Genomic DNA, 24,816 nt, shown 5'->3' with positions numbered 1-24,816 from the left:
AATTTCAAATTTCACATTTCTGCTTCAATGAATGTTTCAACGCAATCATCCTACTTCCCAGCGTACGACCCTATTAGTTTTCAGATCATCTAAAATATTTCACAATGATTTTCTGGAACCTCATGGGTACTGATATTGACACTACTGGCATTCCTTCGCAGTTCCGTGAGCAAGTGTGGTACGTGTGTGGCATCGTGATACATGTGTGGCATAAAGCTGAATATTGGACCTGTGCAGAAACCACGTTTTCCGCCGCGTGGTAATAATTGGGAACAGGAAACTGTGGTGGAATGGTAACCATACCTGCCAAGTTTTCCGGTTTTCCCCTAAGTTTTCCGGATTTTGGGGTAGTCTCCCGGTTTTCGGGATGAACATAGTTTTTTTTCCGGATTTTCAAATTCCGGGCTTTTGCCTGCCACTGCATTCATATCGCATTTCAGTTTTGACTTTCGATAATAGCTGTTATTCTGAGATGTGAATGTTTGAAATTCGACGGAAAGTAGACGGATGACGTTATCGATAATCCCTTCTCCCAGAATATCACTGCGATTTTGTCATTAACTCAAAGTGCTGAAGCATCGCCGACGAAAGTCGATCAAACATTCTACCGACAATCACATCTCACAGTTTATTGCTGCATTCTCTTTTTGCTTCGACTGCATGTTAGCGGGAAAGACTTTTTTGTGCTTGGTTTTATGCGGTGTTTGCTGAATGTTCTGGTATTCGTGCAATTGTGTGACGAATTTTTTGCGATTTAGTAATTTCGTGAGGAGTTCAACTAAGAAACGTTATTTTCAGTCTGTCAGGGATGCATATCGTGCTGAATTTCCGTGAGTTATGCAATCACGGAAATATGAAACATTCGCATTCTGTTCCATGTGTTCGTCTGATATAAACATTTCTTACAGCGGAAGAACTGAATTAATAAAGAATATGAAGACCCTTAAACACATCACCAGTACGAAAATGAAGGATAGCAGTAGAAAAATCGATTCATTTTGCTGGTTGATGACTCTGCTACTGTTGAGAGCGAGAACGTGACAGATGATACCAAGTGGACTCGCTTGATGAGCATTCCTAGAGCTGATGGTGTTCCTAAGTACGATAGTTTATCCAGGCTAATGCTGTCTTTTTTTTACTCTACCGCACATCAATGCTGAGTGTGAGCGTGTGTTCAGCTTAGTGAAGAAGAATCGGAATCAATTTAGGTCCTTCATGTCGAATGAAACTCTGGGATCGTTTTCTGTTTTGAAAACGAGTATCAGCGGTCCATGTTGCATGAATAGTTTTCCTTGAGAAATTCTGAAGACAGCGAAGAAAGGTAATCATCTTCATTTCTCCTCTGCAACCTGTGACGGAATATAGCTAGTGTTCTGTGAACTTGAGAAAATTTTGTAAATAAGTGTAAATAAATGTTCAGTTTAGTAGTTTTGACAGTGTCGTTCATATTGTGACTTGCAAGATCAAGAGCAGAAAAGCTCATTTTTGTGTAGTGTGTAAACTGTTCCCAATGTTAAGTGACAAAAAATGAATACTCGTCAGCAAGTAACTTGCTAAGCACCTAATTCAGAGTTCGAAAATAGTGATCTTAACATGTAACCTACATTATGTGTTGCATTATCTGTAATATCTTTCTGTGTAGTCTTTTCTCGCTGTGCTTGAACACCTTGCGACGCATCCACTCGTTAATTTTTTTCCGATTTGGGATCTTCTCGATTTCTGTTTTTGAAAGTTGGCAGGTATGAGTACCATTGAGTTACTTACATGAAGTGTGCGTTTCCTGTTACCTTGAAAGGTGTGAGTTGTGTGTCGCAGGCGAGACTCAGTCATGCCATAAAAATATTTCAGGTCAGAGACAAATATATTTTACTCAAAAGTTAAAAGTACGCGAGAGGCGTAATGATTGAAGTCGATCTGCGAGATGCTCCAACATGCCACTGTGGACGCCACCCCCGTGTGCCCGCAGGCGACTTCTTCCCGGAGGCGCAGAGCACGGCTGCGCCGGCCGCGCGGCCGCCCCCGGGCCCGCCGGACCCTGAGTTCGACTCCAACCTGGTGACCAACGTAACGGCACAGCTGGGCGGCACCGCCTTCCTGCACTGCCGCGTCCGCAACCTGGGCGAGCACACGGTGAGGCAGCGGCGGCGGCGGCAACAGCACACGACACTCTGCCTCGCATCCCAGCACAGTAGTCAAGCCACGATACGGTGTACTCACTGCATGTACAGCTTTTTCTTTTCTCATTCGACACGACTCGTCACCAATACCTGATCTAAGAACTTTCAGCATTGTAGCGCGTCAGCAATCGTAAGTATGGAAATAATTATAAAAAATCTGCCTCGATTGCACAAAATACATGATGTTTACCTAGGTTTCAGCGTGGGTATCCATGCCTTCTTCAGAACAAATACAAAACAGCTTGCCTAAATAGGCATAGTCAAAGGCTAAAATAAACACCTACAGCGTGACCATCGTACGTTGGCTGGGGCGAGGCAGCAAACACAGGGCTGAGATAAGTAATGTCATCGACTTGGTACATATGTACCGCGTATTTGTAATTTTTTTTATGGGGTCTTGCCGCTGTAGGTGTTGATTTCAGCATTTGACTATGCCTATTTAGGCAAGCTGTTTTATATTTGTTCTGAAGAAGGGGTGGTTACCCACGCTGAAACCTAGATAAACACCAGGTAGTTTGTACAGTCGAGGCGGTTTTTTCATAATTATTTTATTACCTCATGTCCTACCAGTCTGTCTCTTGTTCTTGCCAATGTTTTCGACATGTTCTTTTTAAGGCAGACCTCCTTAAACTTGCGAATTATACTGATCAACCAGAACATTATGACCACCGTCCTACAATCGATATGAACCCGTCCAGGAGATAGCAGCGTGTCCTGACGAGAGATGACTGCTTGTCAGACACACACGCTTTGCACGCACTATAAGTGAGCGTCCTTACCCTGCGTAGAATGGGGAAGGAAGGCGTGCGATATATCTGAGTTTGACCGAGGGCATACTATGATGGCCGGAGACTCGGCGCGAGCATTTCGGAAGTTGCTTGAGTTGTCGCATGTTCGAGGAGTGCCGTGGTGAGTGTCTTCAACACGTGACGTAACCAAGGTGAAATCAAGTCCTGACATTGTGTAGTTGGCAGGCCACTCCTCGCTGCGTTTGTCGGACGTCGTAGCTAGGCTGGTTAGTAAAACAGAACAGGCGGCGCGGCTATCTGTGGAGGAACGAACATCAGACTTTAATGGTGGGCAGAATACAAGTGTGTCTGAACACACAGTGCACCGAACACTCCTAACGATAGGCCTCCAGAGTCGGCAACCCACGCGTTTGAAGATGATAACACTAAGACATCGGCAACTGTGACTGAAATGGGCATGCGACTATTGGCACTGGATACTGGCGCATTGACAGAGCTTTACATGGTCTGTTGAATTCTGATACCTTCCTTATCATGCGAAGGGGAGAGCAGGAATGCCGTTGTCTTCTAGGGGAACAGCTCCCTGACACCTGTACTGCGGGATGGAGCAAATCGGTGGCGGTTTAGTTTTGCTCTGAGGAACATAAACGTGGGCATCCATGGGTCCAGTGGAGGTCCTACAAGGCAGGATGAAGACCAAGGCAGTGGCATTCTTCAGCAAGATCATGTCCCGTATCACAAGACTAGGATTGTGATGCTGAGATTCGAGGAACACAGTGGTGACTTTTAATTGATGTGCTGCCCCCCCCCCCCCCCCCCACCGCCCCCCAACCCTCAGCTCACCATATCCGAGTCCTATCGACACGTCAGGAATGTGGTTGAACGTGGCGTCCGAACTCAGCACCGCTCCCAGCAATTTACTGGAATTAGGTGACTTGTCTGTGCAGATGTAATACCAACTCCGTCCAGCGACCAAGCGGGTCCTTGTTGTTTCCATGCCATGCCGCGTCGCCAGTGTTATCCGTGCTAAATGTGGACAAACCGGCTGTTAGGTATGTGGTCGTAATGTTCTGACTGATCAGTGTAGTAACTCAACTGTCCTGGCTGTTGTAGTCAAATGATTTGTAAAGAGTTAGTTTAAAATCATAGCAGAAGCAGCGAAAATAATCTCAGTTGCTTCTTTTACTGTACGATTCAGTAACTGAACTGACCTTGTTCTAGACAGAGTGGACTCTGAACAAAATAACTTATTTAAAGTTTCAAGCCTTGTATGTGCGCAATGCATGACTGTAGCCTATTGCAAACAGGTGACTTTTTGTACAGACATGTGTGTATTATGTCACAAACCACATAAACGAATAATTCAAAAAAACATGCGCATACGATGACGGTAACAGCGAACAATGATAAGCCGAAACATAATGAGCACTGCCCACCGCGTCCTTGGAAGCCGCAGGCATGTGACGCGGTAGCAAAAATATGTAAGGGACGCACTCACGGACGGAAGATCGCCCTAGCGAAGCTCTGGGCTCCAAATGGCGAAATCCATTGAGATAAGCAACTTTGGCAAAGGGAAAGTTATTATTACGCAGAGCCGTGAACGAGTATCACGAAAACGGCAAAGCTGGTGGAATGGTCACTTCCTACTGTCGTACAGAAAGAAGTAGGTCAGTGAAGCTACCACTGGGCGGTAAATGGTAGGACGTCCACAAGTCTTCAGAGCTCGGAGGTTTGTCTGCCCAGTAAAGTAGTATAGATGTTTATCTATGTGATCTCTGCCGATAGAGTACAATGCTGGTGCACGTACAAGTGTTTCGGAGCACAATGTACATTGTTGAACATGGAGCTCCGCACCAGACTACCCCTACCTGTTCACATGTTGACCTAACTACAGCGTCAGCTACGATTGCAGTGCACATGGGACCATTGGGATTCGACCGTCGATCAGTGGAACATGTAAATCACATTTTTGCTACCCTAGGTCGACCGTCGTCTCCACAAACGCCGTCATAGATGTGAACGGTGCCTCCAAACGTGCAGCGCACCAACGGCGCAGCCTGGTGGGAGCAGTATTTTGCTATGGCGGACATTCTCCTGCGCCTGCATGTAGCCTGTGGTAGTAATCGAAGACATGCTGATAGGTGCGAACCACCTGCATCCCTTCATGCTTGATATCTTCCCCGACGGCGATGTCATCTTTTGGCAGTATAATTGTCCGTGTCTCGGAACCAGAACCGTGCTACGGCGGTTTGAGGAACATTATAGTGAAATCATGTTGATATCTCGGAGACGAAATTCACCTGATGTAAATCCTATTGAACCCATCTGGATCGCTGTTGGGTGCCATCATGCCGTATGCAAATGAGCGGCCCGTTATTTACCCGAATTACATGATCTGTACGTATGCATGTAACGTCACGTATGTCCACAAACCTAACAGTAAATTGTCGGATCACTTATACTTTGAATCAGCAACGTTATATCGTTGGACAAACAAGCTATTAAACATGTGGTATAACGTTTTGGGTCATCAGTATTGTCACTGATTTGTATATGGCTCACAGAAACTTGAAGCACTGATGTGTTTTTTGACTGCCTTCACACTGTCCCACCTGTATTCGTCTTCTGTCTTACACGTAAGGGTTTGTAGTGCACGTGGTCCCAGCCCGCTCAACTCATCTTAACAGAGGAGAAAATTACAAAAAGAAAACACAAAAGGAACTTCGCTTTGTTACTAAGGAAGGATGTAACAAACAAGCTATTAAACATGTGGTATAACGTTTTGGGTCATCAGTGTTGTCACTGATTTGTATATGGCTCACAGAAACTTGAAGCACTGATGTGTTTTTTGACTGCCTTCACACTGTCCCACCTGCATTCGTCTTCTGTCTTACACGTAAGGGTTTGTAGTGCACGTGGTCCCAGCTCGCTCAACTCATCTTAACAGAGGAGAAAATTACAAAAAGAAAACACAAAAGGAACTTCGCTTTGTTACTAAGGAAGGATGTAACAAAGGGGATGATTGGGTAATAAATTGATGTTCTTAGAATACTCAGGGCAGAGAAGAGATTCATATGGTCTCTGGTGTTGAAAAGTTAGAACATATTACTACGATACCGTGAAAATCTGTCGTTCGGCCGAAAGTAATTTCCACACATGTATTTTTTAAGCAAGCTCTTAACATGTGGGCGCCGATGGTACTCTCGATGTTGAGCAAAAGATATGATGTCAACTGCACAGGAATCCCAGCTCAGAACCGACAATACTATAAAAATTCAAGGTCATACAGCGAAATTAAAAAGAAAGAGCAATTTACCAACGGTAATTTGTTCCTACGAACACAGCTAAACAAAAAAGTGGTGTAGTATACATGTAGAAAAAAAAACTTTTAAGTAACGCGATCTATAAACTCCCTCACAAAGCAATCTCATGCAACGTCCTCTCGATTAGTCGAAAGAACGTCTTCACAAAAGATAGTCTGCAAGCGAGAATTTACATTTGAAAAAGGCTAGCTAGACTCTATAGAAATGCATTTGTTCAAATATCGAATGGTCGCCTCATGTAAAAAGCCATTGAAAGAATATACAAGCCCTCAATCCGCAAAGCATTGCATAGAAATAGCATGACTAGATCTCAGAGGAGAAAACCACAGACATCAAGATCTGCGTCATTCATCCCCACACACTGGAACGGAACTCCCCAAGTTTCTGAGCTCCACACTTCCCCTGAGGAACCGTAAAAACCGCTTGAAGATGCCGTTGTCGCCTGCCCCGCACGTCGACTCAAAGAGCGCAGTACACAGCGGCCCAGGATCATCTCTGGGAATGACACCAGGCGCTAAACGTATGTGGAGAGCGACGTGACTGTAGCGTTGACAACGTGACTGGTTTCACACTTCCTCGCTGACTTTGCGGAGAGCATTCTTACCTCTTATTCCGTAATTACAGTCCACAAAACACACCTAGTATGCCAAACACAATATAAAACGGAGACTGACTTATCAGACATAAAATGCACAACAGAATACCACTCGGTACAACACAACCATTTGCCTTGCATCCGCAACATTGCCTAAACATTCCCATCAGTGACAAAAGATTTCGGCTAAGGTGGCAATTCGGATTGTGCAAGGAACTTAGGACACTGGGTCGACCTTACTTCTGTCAGTGAAGAGTTAATAAAATTTAACCTTAGCGAAACACCTTCAACATTCAGCCTTACCTCACCACATCTCATGTTCAGCTGGTGTGATACCAAAATGTCAACATCCAATATCGCTTCTGTGGCCACCATCGGCTCAATAAAGGAACTTGTACTAAACGTACATCCCCAACATGAAATTCAACTATAGCTTGCCTTTTCAGTTCCACACGTTTTCAGGGAATTACCCCATTTTCACGTGTTGCAAGGGTAAAATTGGAACGTAACCCATTCCTTCACTCAACGCTGACACCCGAGCTCCACAAGCCAGAATGCGTCATAAAACAACACAATCAACATTAATAGAGAGAACGAGCTGTGAAATAATTTGGACAGCATCGTGATTCCCTTCCAACTAAATTTCCCTCATGACTTCAACATCTAATAAATTTACATGCTCCACTTCTTCACCTACCTCCTTACAACTGTGGATTCAGCCGCTGGCAGTGACAGCCTAGGAGGTGGGCTGTCTGCTCTCGTGTTTTTCAGAGCATCAGGTGAGACTCTTTCCTGCCAGCGCTCGTTTCGCCGCAGGTGGTTGCTCAGCTCCCCGCCATTCTGAAGGCGCTCGACCGAGGGAGGTGCCGCAGTACTTAGCACAGTGGACTCTGGAGGGCGACGGTTCAAATCCCTCTCCGGCCATGCCGATTTAGGCTTTCCGTGATTTCTCTAATCTGTTTTAGGTGAATGACGGGAGGGTTCCCCTGCACAGCTTAACAGTCGATTTCCGTCATCCTTTCATAATCCAAGTTAGTGCTCCGTCTGTAATGACCGCAGTGTCTTTGAGAACTTAAATTCTACTCTCCCTTCCTTCCTGAAGCCTCTTGAGCAGATAAGGCGTATTCATGGAAAATATTTTGTCATCTGTCCGATTCACTAAGTGCCCTACAATCACTTCACCACTTATATCCTGCAGAGGAAATGGTAAACTGTCCTTCTCCTACAGGTATCGTTCTGGTGGATACAGGGGCATGTGGGAATTTGGGGAAATGAACCAGTGGACCAAGCCACCAAGGAGGCCTGCAGCGAACATGACGTGACACTGTGTGCCAGTCCACCGCAGGCTCTCATTTCTCTGTCGTGTCAGACATGCATGCTGCTGTGGCAGTGGAGAGACTGGCGGTGACGGTTGCTGACGCCAGTTATCCGGCCTCTGCATTTCTGACGCCGGACATTCGGGCGGGGAGACGTGGCCTGCCCCGGCTTCGAACTGGCGACTGTCAGCTGACACCTGGCTTCTTGATACAGAAGTGGTAGGATACCCCACCCAGTGACGCCTGTGCTGTACAAATCACCGTGCACAGCATTTTGAGAGAGTGCATGCAATATTATGATGAACGGGGGGTAGCGAATTTCGGTGGGGATGTGCCCTCTATTTTAGCTGATGACGAGCTGAGTGTGGTAAGGATTTTTAAATTTTTTGAAGCGTCTTGACTCCATTCTAAGCATGTAGGATGGAGATTTTATTTTGTTGCACAGTGGCTGGCTCCCAACGATCAGCCATCTATTGTATTATTTTAATTCTTACTCAAGCTTTTTCCTTCCAGCTGCAATTTGTCAATCTAGCAACCTGCCTGGGGGAATCTCAGAGCAGCGGGCGTGGAGGACGTGGACAGGAGTGTGGACAGGCGGCGGAAGATGAAAGTATCGGCTGGCCGAGAGGCGTCCCGAGATAGTCCCCGCAGTTGCGGGTAGCACAGTGGTCAACGCAGCTGCATAATACTAAGTGGGAGATGCCCGGTTCGAATCCCGTTTTCACTCATCGTCTGATCCCTTTTATTTCTCCCCCCCCCCCCCCCCCACCACCACCCCATCGAAAGAACAGACACTACGGATTCATACAAAATTTTTGAAGCCTTCTGCATCAAGTTTATAACGAGCAGCTAGGCATTAAGGACGATGCAGAGACTGGTTATTTAGCGCCGTGTCCTCAATGATACTAAGTGAGTTTGTGAAATACATTTATTGGAAATTTGAATCACGATTGTCCTATATATATATATTTTTATCTCGCACTGCCTCAGCCAGTAGACAGACAAGAACACGTAGCCGAAGTTCTCATAGCAGTAACAATTTCGAGCAAGATGCCGCATAGATGTTGCATGGTCGCCTTCCAAATCGCACCGACAAACTATTTTACGTCCAGCTGACCGTTACTGGATGCAGAAGAAATCAAGCTCGGGGCTGTTTTCGAAGATAACGGTGGTATTATAATGAGGAACAGGACAACTTTCTTGACAACCTTTTATACTGAAGTCCTCCTCCGGACGCTTCAACACTTCTCTGAGGACAGCGTGGGCCCTAACCCCATTGATCACGATAGCATCCCTTTGTAGAGTAGCGCCACTGCAATTCTTGCTCTGGTGTACAGAGTGGAACTACTAGGAACCTTTCAAAACCATTCGACGACATTTGAAAGTGATCTGAAGCAGCAAAGAGTGTCCGTACTTTGGCAGCTCTCCTACTTCGCTCTATCTTACAGAGTCATGGGGGCCGCACGTTGACGCATGGCTGAATAAAAGTGCAAGGGTACCTCAATACCCTCCAGTTCTACGAAATCCTCCGTATCATCGGATCACCTTTGTTGGGCACTTTAAAAATCTTCCTGTACGGAGACAGTTAGTCACTAATTCCTAGGTACCAGCGTTACAGATATCCCCTTTGGCACCCTTAAATTTCACATCTGGTCAGCAGGCTGTAGTTCAGAGATATAGCTTCAGCTAGGTATGCGGTGTCGATGGCTGTCTCTGGTCAGGAAATATTTTTAAAGTACTTAAGAAAGATGACCAGGAGCACCGAGGATGTTGCCAAACTAGCAGGGGAAGAGGGTGGGGATAGGGTTCTTACAGGTAGCCTTTGACGCACATGTCAGTGTTGCGTTACCCCGTGTTCAGGTCACATGATGGAGCGGATCAGAATGGCTGAAAAAGAAAATCATAAACATCCTTCGTTACGTCGACCCAGTGATTCCGCCCTGTGCATCAAACAAAAATTGCAGTCGCAGTGCACTCCAAAGGGATGCTATCACATACCATGGTTCTGCAGGCCCACGACCGTTTTATAAAAAGGTGGATTTGTCCAGGAGTGTGAACAGTGTCAAAGGTCATCAAGAACGTCATCCTCATGCTCATTGCACTGTGAACTACCTTCTGGCGGCCAAATGTGTGAATCAACATCAGAAGGGAATGGGTATTTTCATCGTCGCTCAAATGGTTCAAATAGCTCTAAGCACTATGGGACTTAACATCTGAGGTCATTAGTCCCGAAGACTTAGATCTACTTAAACCTAACTAACCTAAGGACATCACACACATCGATGCCCGAGGCAGAATTCGAACCTGCGACCGTAGCAACAGCGCGGTTTCGGACTGAAGCGCCTAGAACCGCTCGGCCACAGTGGCAGGCTTCATCGACGCCGTTTATACAACCCCCTGTGGCCTTTTCCTGACGATTCTGACCGGCGTTGCGTCCGATATGTTTTCCTCGGCAACCTATAAGAAAACCGAATGATTTCAACACTTAGCGTTGTGGTTTTGAACATCTCAGAGCGGTCCAGACTTGAGGTGAAGTGTGGGTAAATGGCGTGTGACGACATTCCAGTCGTATGACACGCCAACCGTGGCTTTGGTTAGAATTGTGGAGAAATTTGGTGCACCATCAGAGAGGAAGGCTGTAGAGCACTTTGATGCAAAATTTCAAACTTCTGCGGGGCAACAAAGAGAGTTACCGGGATTTGAAAGAGTGAACCTTTAACTGTGTAAGAAAAAATAAAGCTGATTGCATCCCTAAAAGATACAGAGCTATTTTCACGTAGTAAATATTACCCATCTATAATGTATGCAGTTGTCTAATACCAGCAGCAACAGTTTAAATAAGCACTGGTACAACATGGAAATGGAAACACCGGAATTTCCAATGAAAGAGAAATAATGAATAAACTGTCAAACGCACAGCAGAGGCATTTTGAAAGATCACTTGATGTCAAAGAACGTCACACATCTGAAAATTTTAGCCCCACAATATATGTCACGATTTTATAAGTAAATAACCACACAAAAATTTTCGCACCTGAATTACTCTTCTCCAGATAAGAACGAAAAGAAGCACATAAATAACGTAAAAATACACTCGATATGTTAATTATGGTAACTCTCCACTGTACAATAGTGTCGGCGTTTGTCACACAGTTCAATCCTGTTTCAGATTTTCCTCTTCTTATTTGCCAGAACTAAATGATATGTTTATCAAAGAAACCAATGAAGTTTTACAGTATGCATATAAACAATCAGAAAGTTCTAGTGCAGCTGTTCATGGAAGGATAAGCTGTTTGAAAGCTAACTAATCACCACTTCAAGATTCAGCATCACTAACACAAGTGTTACGGGACAGTTTTTCAAAAACTATTTTTAACCATATTAATAAACCATTTTCTGATGAGGACAACCAATCCATATAAATTATTAACACTGCATAAAAGTATCGACACAGTTATATCCAACATCAACGAATGTTGACCAGATAGCAGCTATAAACAAACAAGGAAACCCCTTGATCAGCGCTTGAAGCTCACGTGACAGGGCACTAATCGCCTTGTTATGCTGGGTCACTCACCAACAGATGCAGCGTGGGGGGCATAGTGTCAACGCACCAAACAGCCAGTCATTCTCGACGTTCTGACCTTGATGCCGGCCCCTCTCAGACAGGTAGCTTCTCAGTGGGGATTTTCAATCTGCAGCGGAGTATGCGCTGATATGAAACTTCCTAGCAGATTAAAACTATGTGCCGGACCGAGACTCGAACTTGGGACCTTTGCCTTTCGCGGGCAAGTGCTCTACCGACTGAGCTACGCAAGCACAGTACAGTGACACTTCCTTGTTATGTTTTTCTGCAACCTGAGATGCTTGGCACGTATGAGAATGAAGGGGAACATGCGACACAGACAATAAAAATGTTTCTGTTGAAAGTCAGGATTCAGACACGTGTTTGCTGGAAGAAACAGAGCTGAGCTTTTCGACAGACGCGAAAACGCCACGCAGTCATCGCGGAAGCGGCAGACTGAGACAGAGATTCCAGCACACTGTAAACTTTCAGGCTGCGAGGAGCTGAAGGTATGGCCTCTAGAAGAGATAAGATCTGTGCAGGAAGCAGAAAAAGATGAACCACTCTCCGTGGGGGACAGGCATTGAGCGCCAAAGGAGGTCACGTAGATATCTTAATTTACTAAGGACTATTGTTGGCTGATGGTAGTAAATTTTGTAGCAGTGACAGCGACTCGCAGGTGCAGACGTGAATCTGTTTCTATACGACGAAACGTGAAAACATACATGTAAAGCCTATAGTCCACTATATACATGCATGCCTTACTGAATCAAACTGGGTAGTGTCATGTTAATGTTCAGGAACACAAAGCGTTTGACTGCACAGCCAAAGAGCCTTCTGTGAGATGTGTCACTCATCTGGCTACCAGATAGAATCGATACATGTAAGTATATATGCGTGTGAATTTTTTGTTGCTGCAGATAAGGCGCGTGCGTTTGTTTGCGAATTATATTTACGAGCTTCGTACAGGATCAACTTATTTTCAGACATCTATGTGGCTATTAGTTTAGGTATTGTTAAATTTCTTGCATTTTTGAGTGCTTGAAAGGGCTTGGATTACTGCTAAGATTTTTGAATACCAGTGGTAACTTACTGAAAATGGATGCAGCATTATACTGCACACCTTTCTCTACAACAGTTGGGGAAGTCGGATCCAAATGCAGGTTTTATTTCTGCCGAGTATTAACTGAGTGAAAGTTTCTTCTTTTTGGGAATAACCTAATATCGTTAACAAGAAAAGAGAGTCAGAAATATATATATATATATATATATATATATATATATATATATATACATATATATATATATATATATATATATATAAATCTGTACCCTGGTGAAGGAAGCCTCTGAGTGTCAAATTATTTAAGTGGTACTTCATCTCTAATACCTCTTATATTTTGATGAATATACTATGCTAATTCCTTCTCTAGTTGGAAACATGACGTCCTCTGAATATGAGCCGTTAGTTACAGGGACTTCCTTTAAGCAAATATACCCATCAGCTGACTTCAGTCTACAAAAGGTGCAACTCTAATAGCAACTATTACAGGAATTTTTCCATGAGGGGTCACACCACCACCCACTACACCGTTACCTGTAGGCTTTGCCAGTCTCCCCTTCCCATACCCATTGAGGTGCAGGCCATGCCTAGTGAAATCCTATCTACTGATAGACTCAAATGAAATGTGACCCATGCCCTCTGCCATCAGCGCCCTCTCCAGCCCCATGTCAACGCGTCTAACAGCCACATTAAGATGAGGTCGATCATGACGCTGAAACAGTTGCACGAAATGCACATTGGTGCCACCAGTTTGAGTAGCTATCCCTACCAGGTCACCACCTGCATCATATTCCCCGTCCCTATCAAAACTGTTCTCTGCTCCACTCACTATCACTACCGGATCCTCCTTCGTAAAATTCCTACATAACTCCCCTATGCTGTCGGTCACCTGATCCAACCCTGCACTAGGCCTGACAATGCTACTGACCTGGTGCTCACTCCCCAACACTTCCTGCAACTGTTGGCCTACACCTCTACTGTGCGAACTACCTAGCAGCAGGACCTTCTTCTTTCTGTTAGACTTTGCAACTGACCTAGGCCTTCTAACTGCTGAGGGCTGCTGCACGTTCCCTACATCTACAGTTACAAGAGCCTCCTCTCCACTCTCACAGCTGGTCAAATGTATTGCATATACGCTGACTGTCTGAATACCTTCTCCTCCTAGCTGCCTTCTTGCCAACTGCCAGTTCCCATTCCCCACCAACTTTCACCCTCCTCAACCTATCTAGTTTCTCTCCTCCAGTCCCGACTGTATACCAGTCATGTTCCTTTCAGAGTTTACTGATACAGTAGCTCCATACTTAGCAATCATATGCACCTCTCGCTCGTCGAAAGATTCGTACCTGGAAAAAGGAAAGTTGCACAAGCCATACCAGTACCCGAGAAGGAAAACAGGAGCAACAGCCGAATTGCAGACCCGTATCGCTAACGTTGACTTGTAGTAGGATTTTGGAATATATACTACGTTCTAAAATTACGACTTACGTCGAAGAAAACGATTTATTGACAAACAGCCAACACGGATTCGGAAAATATTGTTCTTCTGAGATACCGCTAGCTCTTTACTCTCACGAAGTAAGGGGTGCTGAATGCTGAATGAAATACTTCACGGCATTCGCCTCTCGAACTGTCAATACAACTGGCACTGCTAAGAGTATCCTACGACTTCCACATCGCTGATAACGGGTTATACACAATGCTGGTGGCTACTTTGAAGGTCAGTAAAACTTTGAAACACATATCTATTTTGTACGAGCTGTAAATAAATAGTTACCACTACTAATGTTGCAACCCTCGTAAAAGGAATCCGCTATATATTTTGGTTACAGGATAAAACACAGAAATCTAAAGGCTGAAAATTCAACTACGTAGAAGGGAATTACAATTACGAATAACGTAAATTAGAACTTTCACGTAGCTAATGTCAGGAAAACAAACCAAGGACTGCGATTTATACGAAAAACACTTAGAAAATGCAACAGGTGTACTAAAGAGACTGCTTACACTACCCTTGTCTGCCCTCTTCTGGAGGATTGCTATTCAATGTGACATTAACACCGCATAGGATTGACGGAGGACATCGAACAAATTCAAAGAAGGTCAGTTCGTTCTGTATTGTCACGAAACAGGGGAGAGAGTGCCACCGACATGACAGACACGTTAACGCGTCAGTGATACGAGGCTTAAAGCGACTCGTGTCTCAGTGAGACCTAACCGTAACCCAGACGTGACGCAGCTGTTTTCATTTCCGTTGTATGGCCGTAAATGGCGTTCGTAGGAAAGCAACCACCCTGAGACAGGGTACAAGCTGTCCACCTCTTAATTGTTTAAGAACAGGTATACCTTTATTGCAGTCATACATCTATTCATGCAAGAGACTGTTTTCAGAAGATGATGTTGCCTTTTAGCTGCAGTTACTCGACCGCGGCTTGTGGTTTGGAAAGGACGCTACTGTCATTTGTTGCCGCGTGACATTAGCCGAGCGGTCTTAGGCGCTGCAGTCATGGTCTGAGCGGCTGATCCCGGCGGAGGTTCGAGCCCTCCCTCGGGCATGGGTGTGTGTGTTTGTCCTTAGGATAATTTAGGTTAAGTAGTGAGTAAGCTTAGAGACTGATACCTTAGCAGTTAAGTCCGATAAGATTTCGCACACATTTGAACATTTTTTGGTCATTTGTTGACGTCACAATCCCAGCAGGGCACTCCTGCGACAGCGTAAGATCTGTCACATTTCTGCCGGTTCGCCCTGCCATCAGGGCTTGTGCGTTACAGTGACGAGTACTGTAATCTCCTTCACTCTTCCAGAAATGATCAGTGAAGTTATTATAACACACTGAGATGGCGGTCTTTGACGGTGCATTCCACAGCTGAGTACAGAGCTCTTTACCACATATGTATTACCGACAGCATGATTTTAATCCAAAGAACGCCTTAATCGGCGTAATGTTTTGTCTTACATAATCATCTTATTATTGTTGTTCGGTGAGTACAAAGTGATAAATTAGGAAAATGAGAACAGCTACGTGTAATGTGTAAGCCAGATTTAAATGGAGTCATGGATCTTTGACGAAAGCGTGAATCGCTATGTAAAAGGTATTAATACCTCATAGGAAACTAGATAGAAGCAGGAGAAGGTTGCTTCCTGTAGTCTCACTGTGGAGCACATCACTACCGGCGAGACACCGTGTCCCTCGTGGATGAAGAAGTTGGTCGCAGTTCAAGCACCCAGCACCCAGCGAGTAGTCAAACCTTAAAGAATACAGCTGTATCATTTAATATACAGGATCGTCCGGTGGTACCCCTTCAGCTGTAGTCCCACTAGACGTGACTCATTACATCACTATCCCTCAATATAAATTAATTATAGCTTTGCTTGCTCCTCAGGTGAGGCGAACAGCCTAATTTCATGGAAATTGACGGTATTCAAAGGCTTCATCAAAAAGGTAATCATCGCCAGAGAAACCAACTCAACATTTAATTGGTGGGAATATGGTTTTCATAACGCATTGCTGTTGTGCCTGGTGTGAACACGTAGTATGCTCAGGAAAAGGACAGATACGTTATTAGCAAATACCTGAGCTAGTTTTCGTCAACTACCATCAGTCAGTACAATTCAGTGAGGCCTGTTTCTGACGGGACCCAAACCCGACAGCATCATTGAATGACCGAAACATCCGCAATAATTCCTTGCTCGTAATAAGCGCAAGGCACGTTAAAATGATCGGCATCTAATGGACGCGATTTGCTATGAGCCGTGAGAAATTAATGACTCAACGCAATGCGCATACCGCCGTTACGTCTCTTCACACCTTTGCTGCATGCGTGTGGGCACGACGGCAAACCGAGTAAGAAGACGTATGACCGATATGCACAGCTACAGTCTTATCAAAGGCAAAGAAAAACGACTTTACACATATATTTCGTTTCAGCCACAGGCTGATTTTGTTCACTGATTTTATGGAACATGCTCTTGGGATTTCTTTTACATTCGAAGATTCTTAACTAACAAAACTTACGTAAAACTTTCAAACAAAGCAGACGTACGCACGAGAAACAAGCTCCAACTGAGCATTAGAAGCAAGATAAAGCTTGTATGTAAAGTAATACTTCAAATTCCACGAGAGACGCTGTTGTGACTAGATGGCAACTCATTATCCTGTCCACCGTAGCTAGTATTGGTCGTTCCGTAATACATGATGACGCTTATATGTTTTAAGAAACTAAATCGACGGCCATCAGTCTCGATCTAAACCCAAAACTGTATCTGAGCACCCGACTGTATTTCCCTCGTGCAGGTATGAGAATGTTTTGTAAATGTTTGCGTAGCATGTGAATGAAGCACGTATTTGCCCATTGCGATGTGGAAAACCACGTAACGATCAGATGCAGGCCGGCTCAGCAGCCCGCGCCGTTAATCCGCGTTCGGTGCACGGCAAGCTCAGTCCGCTGCTTCTCGGAGGCGGCACGTCGGCAGAGTTACAAGCGGCGTGGTGCTTTTGATGGTGTTTACTACGAGTACTCGTACTGTCATTATCTATAAACTGAGCTTTCATGCTACATGTGATGAAATTATCCATGTCCACAGAGATAAATATGGAAAGCCAGCTATTTTTGATACGTTAAGACTGGCTTAATGTATAAATTATTCCTAATAGTCCCAGTTGCAAACTAGGTAAGCCAAGTGCTCTAAGATGCGTGCAAAAATGCTACGGAATTAGTCGATGAGAAAGTAGCTGAGTTTCTGTGCTGGCTTATTTACTTTATTGATGAAGAGAACACGGCAAGTGCCGTAACCCGATTTCCCAGAAACTTGGTGTAGTAGAAGAGGAGACAAAATAAGGGAAAATGTGCCTCGGCTTATCCGTTGACACTCGACCGTTTCTGAGAAAACGACGGTCACGGTTTTAGAGGTACTTTATGTGCCTGCTAGCGCGTAACTTGTGGCCTTGTGGCTAGACCCACTGCCCATCACTTTCTGCGTGCCATTTTTGAAACCCGATTACACTTTTTTATTTTATTTTTTTAAATTTATGTGCCCACGTTCGTAGAAGGTAACTAGACGAATGCTTCCTTTCAAGTTACGAACTGAAAAGCTGTTGTATCAATTGTAAAATAGCAATGAGGTGTCACATTAAGTGTCATACATTCATTATGTACACTGTCCACTGCCCTACGCGACGTTGGACGCGGTAACAAAAGGTGTAAGCGGAGCAGAGCCTATGAGCGGGTATCTCGAAAAGGGTGAAGCTGGTCGAATGTTTGCGTGCTGCTGTTGTGAGCATCTTCGGAAAGAGGTAAAGGGACAGTGAAACTACCGCTAGGCGCTAAATGGTTGGACGTTCACGATTCTTGACAGAGCTTGGGGTTGGGAGGTTTGTCTGCTCTGTAAAGTAGGATAGAGGGTGACCTGTGGCATCTCTGTCGAAATAGCATAATGCTGGTGCACGCGTAAGTATTTCGGAGCGCACCAGTCATTGTACAGGGCTATTACAAATGATTGAAGCGATTTCATAAATTCACTGTAGCTCCATTCATTGGCATATGGTCACGACACACTACAGATACGTAGAAAAACTCACAAAGTTTTGTTCGGCTGAAGCCGCACTTCAGGTTTCTGCCGCCAGAGCGCTCGAGAGCGCAGTGAGACAAAATAGCGACAGGAGCCGAGAGAGCGTATGTCGTGCTTGAAATGCACTCACATCAGTCAGTCATAACAGTGCAACGACACTTCAGGACGAAGTTCAACAAAGATCCACCAACTGCTAACTGCATTCGGCGATGGTATGCGCAGTTTAAAGCTTCTGGATGCCTCTGTAAGGGGAAATCAACGGGTCGGCCTGCAGTGAGCGAAAGAACGGTTGAACGCGTGCGGGCAAGTTTCACGCGTTGCCCGCGGAAGTCGACGAATAAAGCAAGCAGGGAGCTAAACGTACCACAGCCGACGGTTTGGAAGATCTTATGGAAAAAGCTAAAGCAGAAGCCTTACCGTTTACAATTGCTACAAGCCCTGACACCCGATGACAAAGACAAACGCTTTGAATTTTCGGCGCGGTTGCAACAGCTCTCGGAAGAGGATGCGTTCAGTGCGAAACTTGTTTTCAGTGATGAAGCAACATTTTTTCTTAATGGTGAAGTGAACAGACACAATGTGCGAATCTGGGCGGTAGAGAATCCTCACGCATTCCTGCAGCAAATTCGCAATTCACGAAAAGTTAACGTGTTTTGTGCAATCTCACGGTTTAAAGTTTACGACCCCTTTTTCTTCTGCGAAAAAAACGTTACAGGACACGTGTATCTGGACATGCTGGAAAATTGGCTCATGCCACAACTGGAGACCGACAGCGCCGACTTTATCTTTCAACAGGATGGTGCTCCACCGCACTTCCATCATGATGTTCCGCATTTCTTAAACAGGAGATTGGAAAACCGATGGATCAGTCGTGGTGGAGATCTTGTTCAGAAATTCATGTCATGGCATCCACGCTCTGCCGACTTAACCCCATGCCATTTCTTTCTGTGGGGTTATGTGAAAGATTCAGTGTTTAAACCTCCTCTACCAAGAAACGTGCCAGAACTGCGAGCTCGCATCAACGATGCTTTCGAACTCATTGATGGGGACATGCTGCGCCGAGTGTGGGAGGAACTTGATTATCGGCTTGATGTCTGCCGAATCACTAAAGGGGCACATATCGAACATTTGTGAATGCCTAAAAAAACTTTTTGAGCTTTTGTATGTGTGTGCAAAGCATTGTGAAAATATCCCAAATAATAAAGTTATTGTGGAGCTGTGAAATCGCTTCAATCATTTGTAATAACCCTGTACATTGTTGAACATGAGCTCAGCAGCGGACTACCTGTACGTGTTTACATGTTGACCCAACGACATCGTCAGTTACGATTACACTGGGCACGGAACCATCGGGGTCCTACCGTCGATCAATAGAAACGTACAGCCTCTTAGGGTAAATCACCTTTTTCACTACACTATGTCCATTGTCGTCTTCACAGACGCCTACATCGAGGTGAACGACGACTCGAAGCGTGCAGCGCACCTCGGACGCACGCTGGTGGGAGCAGTGCCATGCTGTGGGAGACATTCTCCTGCACTTGCGTGGGACATGTGGTAGAAATGGACGACAGGCTGACTACTGCGAACCACTTGCTTCTCTTCGTGCTTGATGTCTTCCCCGACAACGATGTCATGTTTCAGCAGTATAATTGTCCATGACTCGGATCCACACCAGTGCTACAGTGGTTTCAGGAACATTATAGTACATGGTTCAAATGGCTCTGAGCACTAAGCGACAACTTCTGAGGTCATCAGTCGCCTAGAACTTAGAACTAATTAAACCTAACTAACCTAAGGACATCACACACACCATGCCCGAGGCAGGATTCGAACCTGCGACAGTAGCAGTCGCTCAGTTCCAGACTGTAGCGCCTCGAACCGCACGGCCACTCCGGCCAGCCATTATAGTAAACTCACTCTGATGTCTCGGCTACCAAATTCGCTTGATGTGAATCCTATGGAACCTACCTAGTTGCTATCACGCACCATCACCTCGTACGCAAATCAGTGGCCCGTTGTTTACATGAAATACATGACCTGTGCGTAGGAATCTAATGGCACGGACCTATATACCTACCAACGAACTGTCGGATTCGTGATAGCAGAATCAGTGATGTATTTCTTTCCAAGGACAGATAAACAAGCTATTAAGAAGGTAGCCAAAATGTTTTGTGTCATCAGTGTATTTCATTCTGTTGTCAATTCTTAGATCGTATATTTCATTTTTACGTATATTCTTCGGGAAGATTTGGCACAATCCATTCCATGATCCCTATGGCAGGAATATTAGAAACACAGAAATTCCGAACACCACGAGCATGGTACAGAGGCAGGTTTGCCACAGCGACATTTCCTTCAGTGGCCCTCACTCGTGAAAGACACGTCATTAACTATGCTGAAGATTTCACGTGTTGGCAATAATTTCGCGGCAAATCACGCATAACCGATCACCTCTTGGAAAACTGGCAATGCAACTTATTATAAATCAATATACACTATAGGAATTTCACCAAAAACAATTTCAAATAAATTTTTCATTCATTGCTGTTTTCCTTTTTTTTAAAGTCGAACACTAGGCCTAGTGTAAGTACGTCAACAAGCACCACGTTATTTCGGTATACACTGTGAAACATTCGTGTAATAACTTTTTACGGACATGGGCAGGTAAATGAAAAGAAAATGTTGAAATATTCTGGTTTCGAACACGGGACGCATAAATGAGAGGCCTCGACGCTAGTCACTGCACCACATTTTTTTATTCCTAGGGAAGACAAAATCACCAACCCGGCAGGAAATCGAACCCGGGTCCCCGTCATCCGCAGGCAGGAAAACTAGCCTTTTTTTTTTTTTTTTCAAGGCCCCGGTCGCGGAAGGAGGAAATGCCGTGTATCTAGCGTGTCCAGCGTGTTTATACCAACTTCAATTTTTTTTCCGACCGGGACTCGAACCCGGCATATCTCGCTTACATGGCAGACGCTCTATCCGTCCTTTTTTTGTGCACACAGGAAACACACCGAAATATACACTCAAATGGCAGTGTATCCCTTCAAAGAACGAAAATGTTAACTCCTTTTTTCCAAAGCAGTTATTGAAGGCAATCAATTAAAATAAAACAAAAGAAGTCATTACGACTAAAACAAAAGGGCGAAATCAGAAAAACGTATATGGAGGAATGGGGTGTTAATTTTAACGTGCCCACACATTCTTTCCTCCGTCACTTACACATCGTGGAACATCTAAATCCATAGAAGTGAGTCCACAAAAATAGAAAAAAAGGGGGGGGGGGGGGAATGGCAACTCATCGAACTCTTTGTCGATGAAAAACAAGATACAACATATTAGAAAAGAATTCACAATAACGGGGCATCCTGGCCACGTTCAGTGGGCGGTAGCCATATATTGGGAAATGGCACACGGATCTGCGTCATATCCATCCACCACCACGTATTGGACGTAATGTCCAACAGGCCACATGATGGTATTGTTCTTCGATCGGGACGCACGAGAATCTCACCCGAGACAGCCGCCTCCGACGTCCTGAGGAGAAAAGCCAGTTGTCGGCGAAGCCATCTCCAGTGGTCAGGACCGCAGGAAATCAACCGACGAGATAATGTATCAGTTTCAAGGTTTGGGAAGGCCATCGGGGCCAGGTGATTTGTGGGAGGGAGAACAAGCCACAATCTCAAGTATATCATCGCGATGGAATACAGAGAAAACTCTTCCAGGTCAGTTGGTGTAACAACACTATCAAGGACGGAGTTGAAATCAACAGACGGTGGATGTCTGAATCCACTGCAGTATAAAGTTCGGAATAGTACTGGTAAAGTTCACGCATGATATCAGATTGTCACGACCACTCACACCCATCTAGAGAACGAATGGTAGAAAGACACGTCCTTTGAGATCGGTTGTGAAGCCGGAGAAGATGACAGAGAGAGGTCAACTCATCCTGTACGATTGAACTAGGCTGGGAACGCAGTCGGCCGCCATCCATTCGCCTACTTTTCAGTTGGAGAAGTTTTTCCTTCACACGGTGGACGTCGACGACACACAAGAGGAATCACGAGCACTATCGTAAAGATCAGGAAGGACTGGATAGTAAAATTCCCTAGTGCGCCTTATTTCAGCCATTCTTTCAGCGCTAAAATTCTTGAGTGTTTTTAGAATCCGCCATTCTAGAAGTGAGGAATAAGGCGTCTGGGACTAGGCTGTCCGCCGCTATACGTGTGCGATGATGCCTTCCAGAGAGGGATCTGCGAGTTGTAGGCGCGAAAGATGGACCCGCTGCGGGACGTGGTTAAAAGTCATGGAAACGGCGCAGTGATCATTGAAACTGGCAGGAATTACATCAATCGATGGAAGCTGATTACATATGGGGGCAGATAAATAAAAGCGGTCCAGTCGGCTACTTGAAGTAGCTGTAAAAAACGTAAACCAAACCAATGTAGGATATCTACAAACCCAAGCATCCTGGAGATGCAAGGACGTCACCATATCATTAAGTTCACGACAAACTGTATAACTGGGGCTCTGATCAACACGGCGTAAGACGCAGTTAAAATCGCCACCGAACAAAACCTTGCACGGGTTCCGCCGGAGTAAAGAAACAACTTCTTCCTTTAAAAAACCGTGCGCGATCGGATGAACAACCGGATCCAGACGGAGCATAAAGAAAAATTAAGGTGAGGTCATAAAAGCTACAGCCCATACCATGACCATCATCCGTCAGCGGGATTCCACCTTGATAAAGCAAAGCCATTCTGGTAGAATTTTCAGGCGCTACATTGAAAAATATAGAATATCCAGGAAGACAAAACACGTCAAACAATACCTCTTGTAGACACACAATATCAGTTTGGGGATCGTAAATACACTTGCGTAACGCAGCAAGCCTTAAAAGGGAACGTATCCTATTAACATTGAGGGTTAGAAATGAAAAATCCTGCATCCGTTAACACATGTAAAGTGAAAAAAACAACATTAAGTAAAAGCACTATCAGGTCCGTCTCTCCTCAATGTCCGGAGGCGAGGGAAAGAATTTATAATTCTAGTCCTTGCCACCGGACGCCGAGGAATCCCCGTTTTTCTTTTTACGACGCGAAGCTGCACGTGCAGGTTGAAAACGCTGTTTTACACCACTCCGTGAAAACATACACTCTTCATGTGGAAGGGTTGGGGGCACGTCAAACTCCGATTTCATAGAGGAGCCGTAGTCACCGCAATTATCGGAAATAGGGGAACACAACTCAGAACGACCAACAGCAACATCAGGTACAGAAGAGACAGTGCCGGTGTCGGATGGCATCATCAGGAAAAGAACCCGTAGAATCCTGTTGCCCCACCGTCTCAGCGTGGAGGAGGGGTGGTACTGCACTGGAACACTGTAAAGGCTGGCCAGCAGGCGACGTCTCTGCGGGAACGAAGGAACCCACGGGAACCGTCACGTCGACGGGTGAAGTGGGGGACGCAGATTGAACGCACATTTCAACATCAACAGAAGCAGCTACATCCTCTCTGGTAATACTGGAATCACAATTAACATCAGTAGACAACGTATTACCACCAGAAGGTGCACCCTCTGTCAACGCCGCGTCAGAAGAACGAGACTGGAGTGGGGCGTCCTCTAAATCTGTACAGTCCTCGATCCGCCGGCGATTGACGTGGGCTGCAGGAGCCGTCGTCCCCTCGTGGACAGAGGCCGCACTGGTACGCGTCAGTAACGGTACAAATCCGCAAGGAGTAGGGGGTAATGTTGCCCCTTCATCGCTTGAAGCTGGAGACAGACTGACAGCTGACAGCGAAGTTACTGTGTCTGCTAACGTTAAAGGAGGACGTTTTTGATAAGACAACGTCGGAACTGTAGTACGGCGCGGGCAATTAGATCTGAGATGAGGGCTTTCGTTACAGAGAAAACAAGTTCCTTCTTGCCCTGTATACGTAACATGGATGCGGTAACCACAAATAGTTAAGTGGGAAGGAATATTCTTCTTAACGCACATGTCCACAGTCCGGATACCATTATAACACTGGAAGCGATGTTGTGCTGACCAGCGTTCCCATCGGATATGGCGTATGACTCCAAACGGAAGCATCGCTGTTTTAAGAAGTGAATCGTCCACTTCAGGAGAAAGGTTATAAATTCTAGCCGGAGTATACTCGAGTGCCGCATTTTCAAGGAGCACTTGACTAACAAAGCCATCGCGATGTGTAAACAACACTTTAGAACCAACCCGGGAGAGAAGTCTTTCTACTTGAACGGAATCATAAAACTTCACAATAAATGCATACAAATCAGAATTAAAGTAAGCAGTATCCATCTGATCAGGTGTAACACGGATAACATCAGCCAAACAATCGCGAATTTCTAAGGAGCCAGGTTGAACACGACGCGTACTCTTGTCAAAACTGAAACGAACAGTAGCTCGACGAGGAACATATTTAGGAGACTCGACAGACACCATG

At 45.2% G+C, this 24,816-nt stretch overlaps 1 protein-coding gene across 1 annotated transcript in view; it reads left to right on the top strand.

Moving 5' to 3' along the window:
* Positions 1-24,816, top strand: part of LOC126484260 (zwei Ig domain protein zig-8-like) — a 442,308-nt gene that overhangs the window by 321,601 nt on the left and 95,891 nt on the right. Inside the window, exon 5 of the mRNA XM_050107679.1 lies at positions 1,967-2,130. Within this exon, the coding sequence (XP_049963636.1) occupies positions 1,967-2,130 (164 nt within the window). The remainder of the gene's footprint in view (positions 1-1,966; positions 2,131-24,816) is intronic.

Source organism: Schistocerca serialis, chromosome 6, assembly GCF_023864345.2.
Source record: "Schistocerca serialis cubense isolate TAMUIC-IGC-003099 chromosome 6, iqSchSeri2.2, whole genome shotgun sequence".
Lineage (NCBI taxonomy): Eukaryota > Metazoa > Arthropoda > Insecta > Orthoptera > Acrididae > Schistocerca > Schistocerca serialis.
Note: the sequence above shows the minus strand (reverse complement) of the source record. Positions and strands in the feature narration are given on the sequence as shown.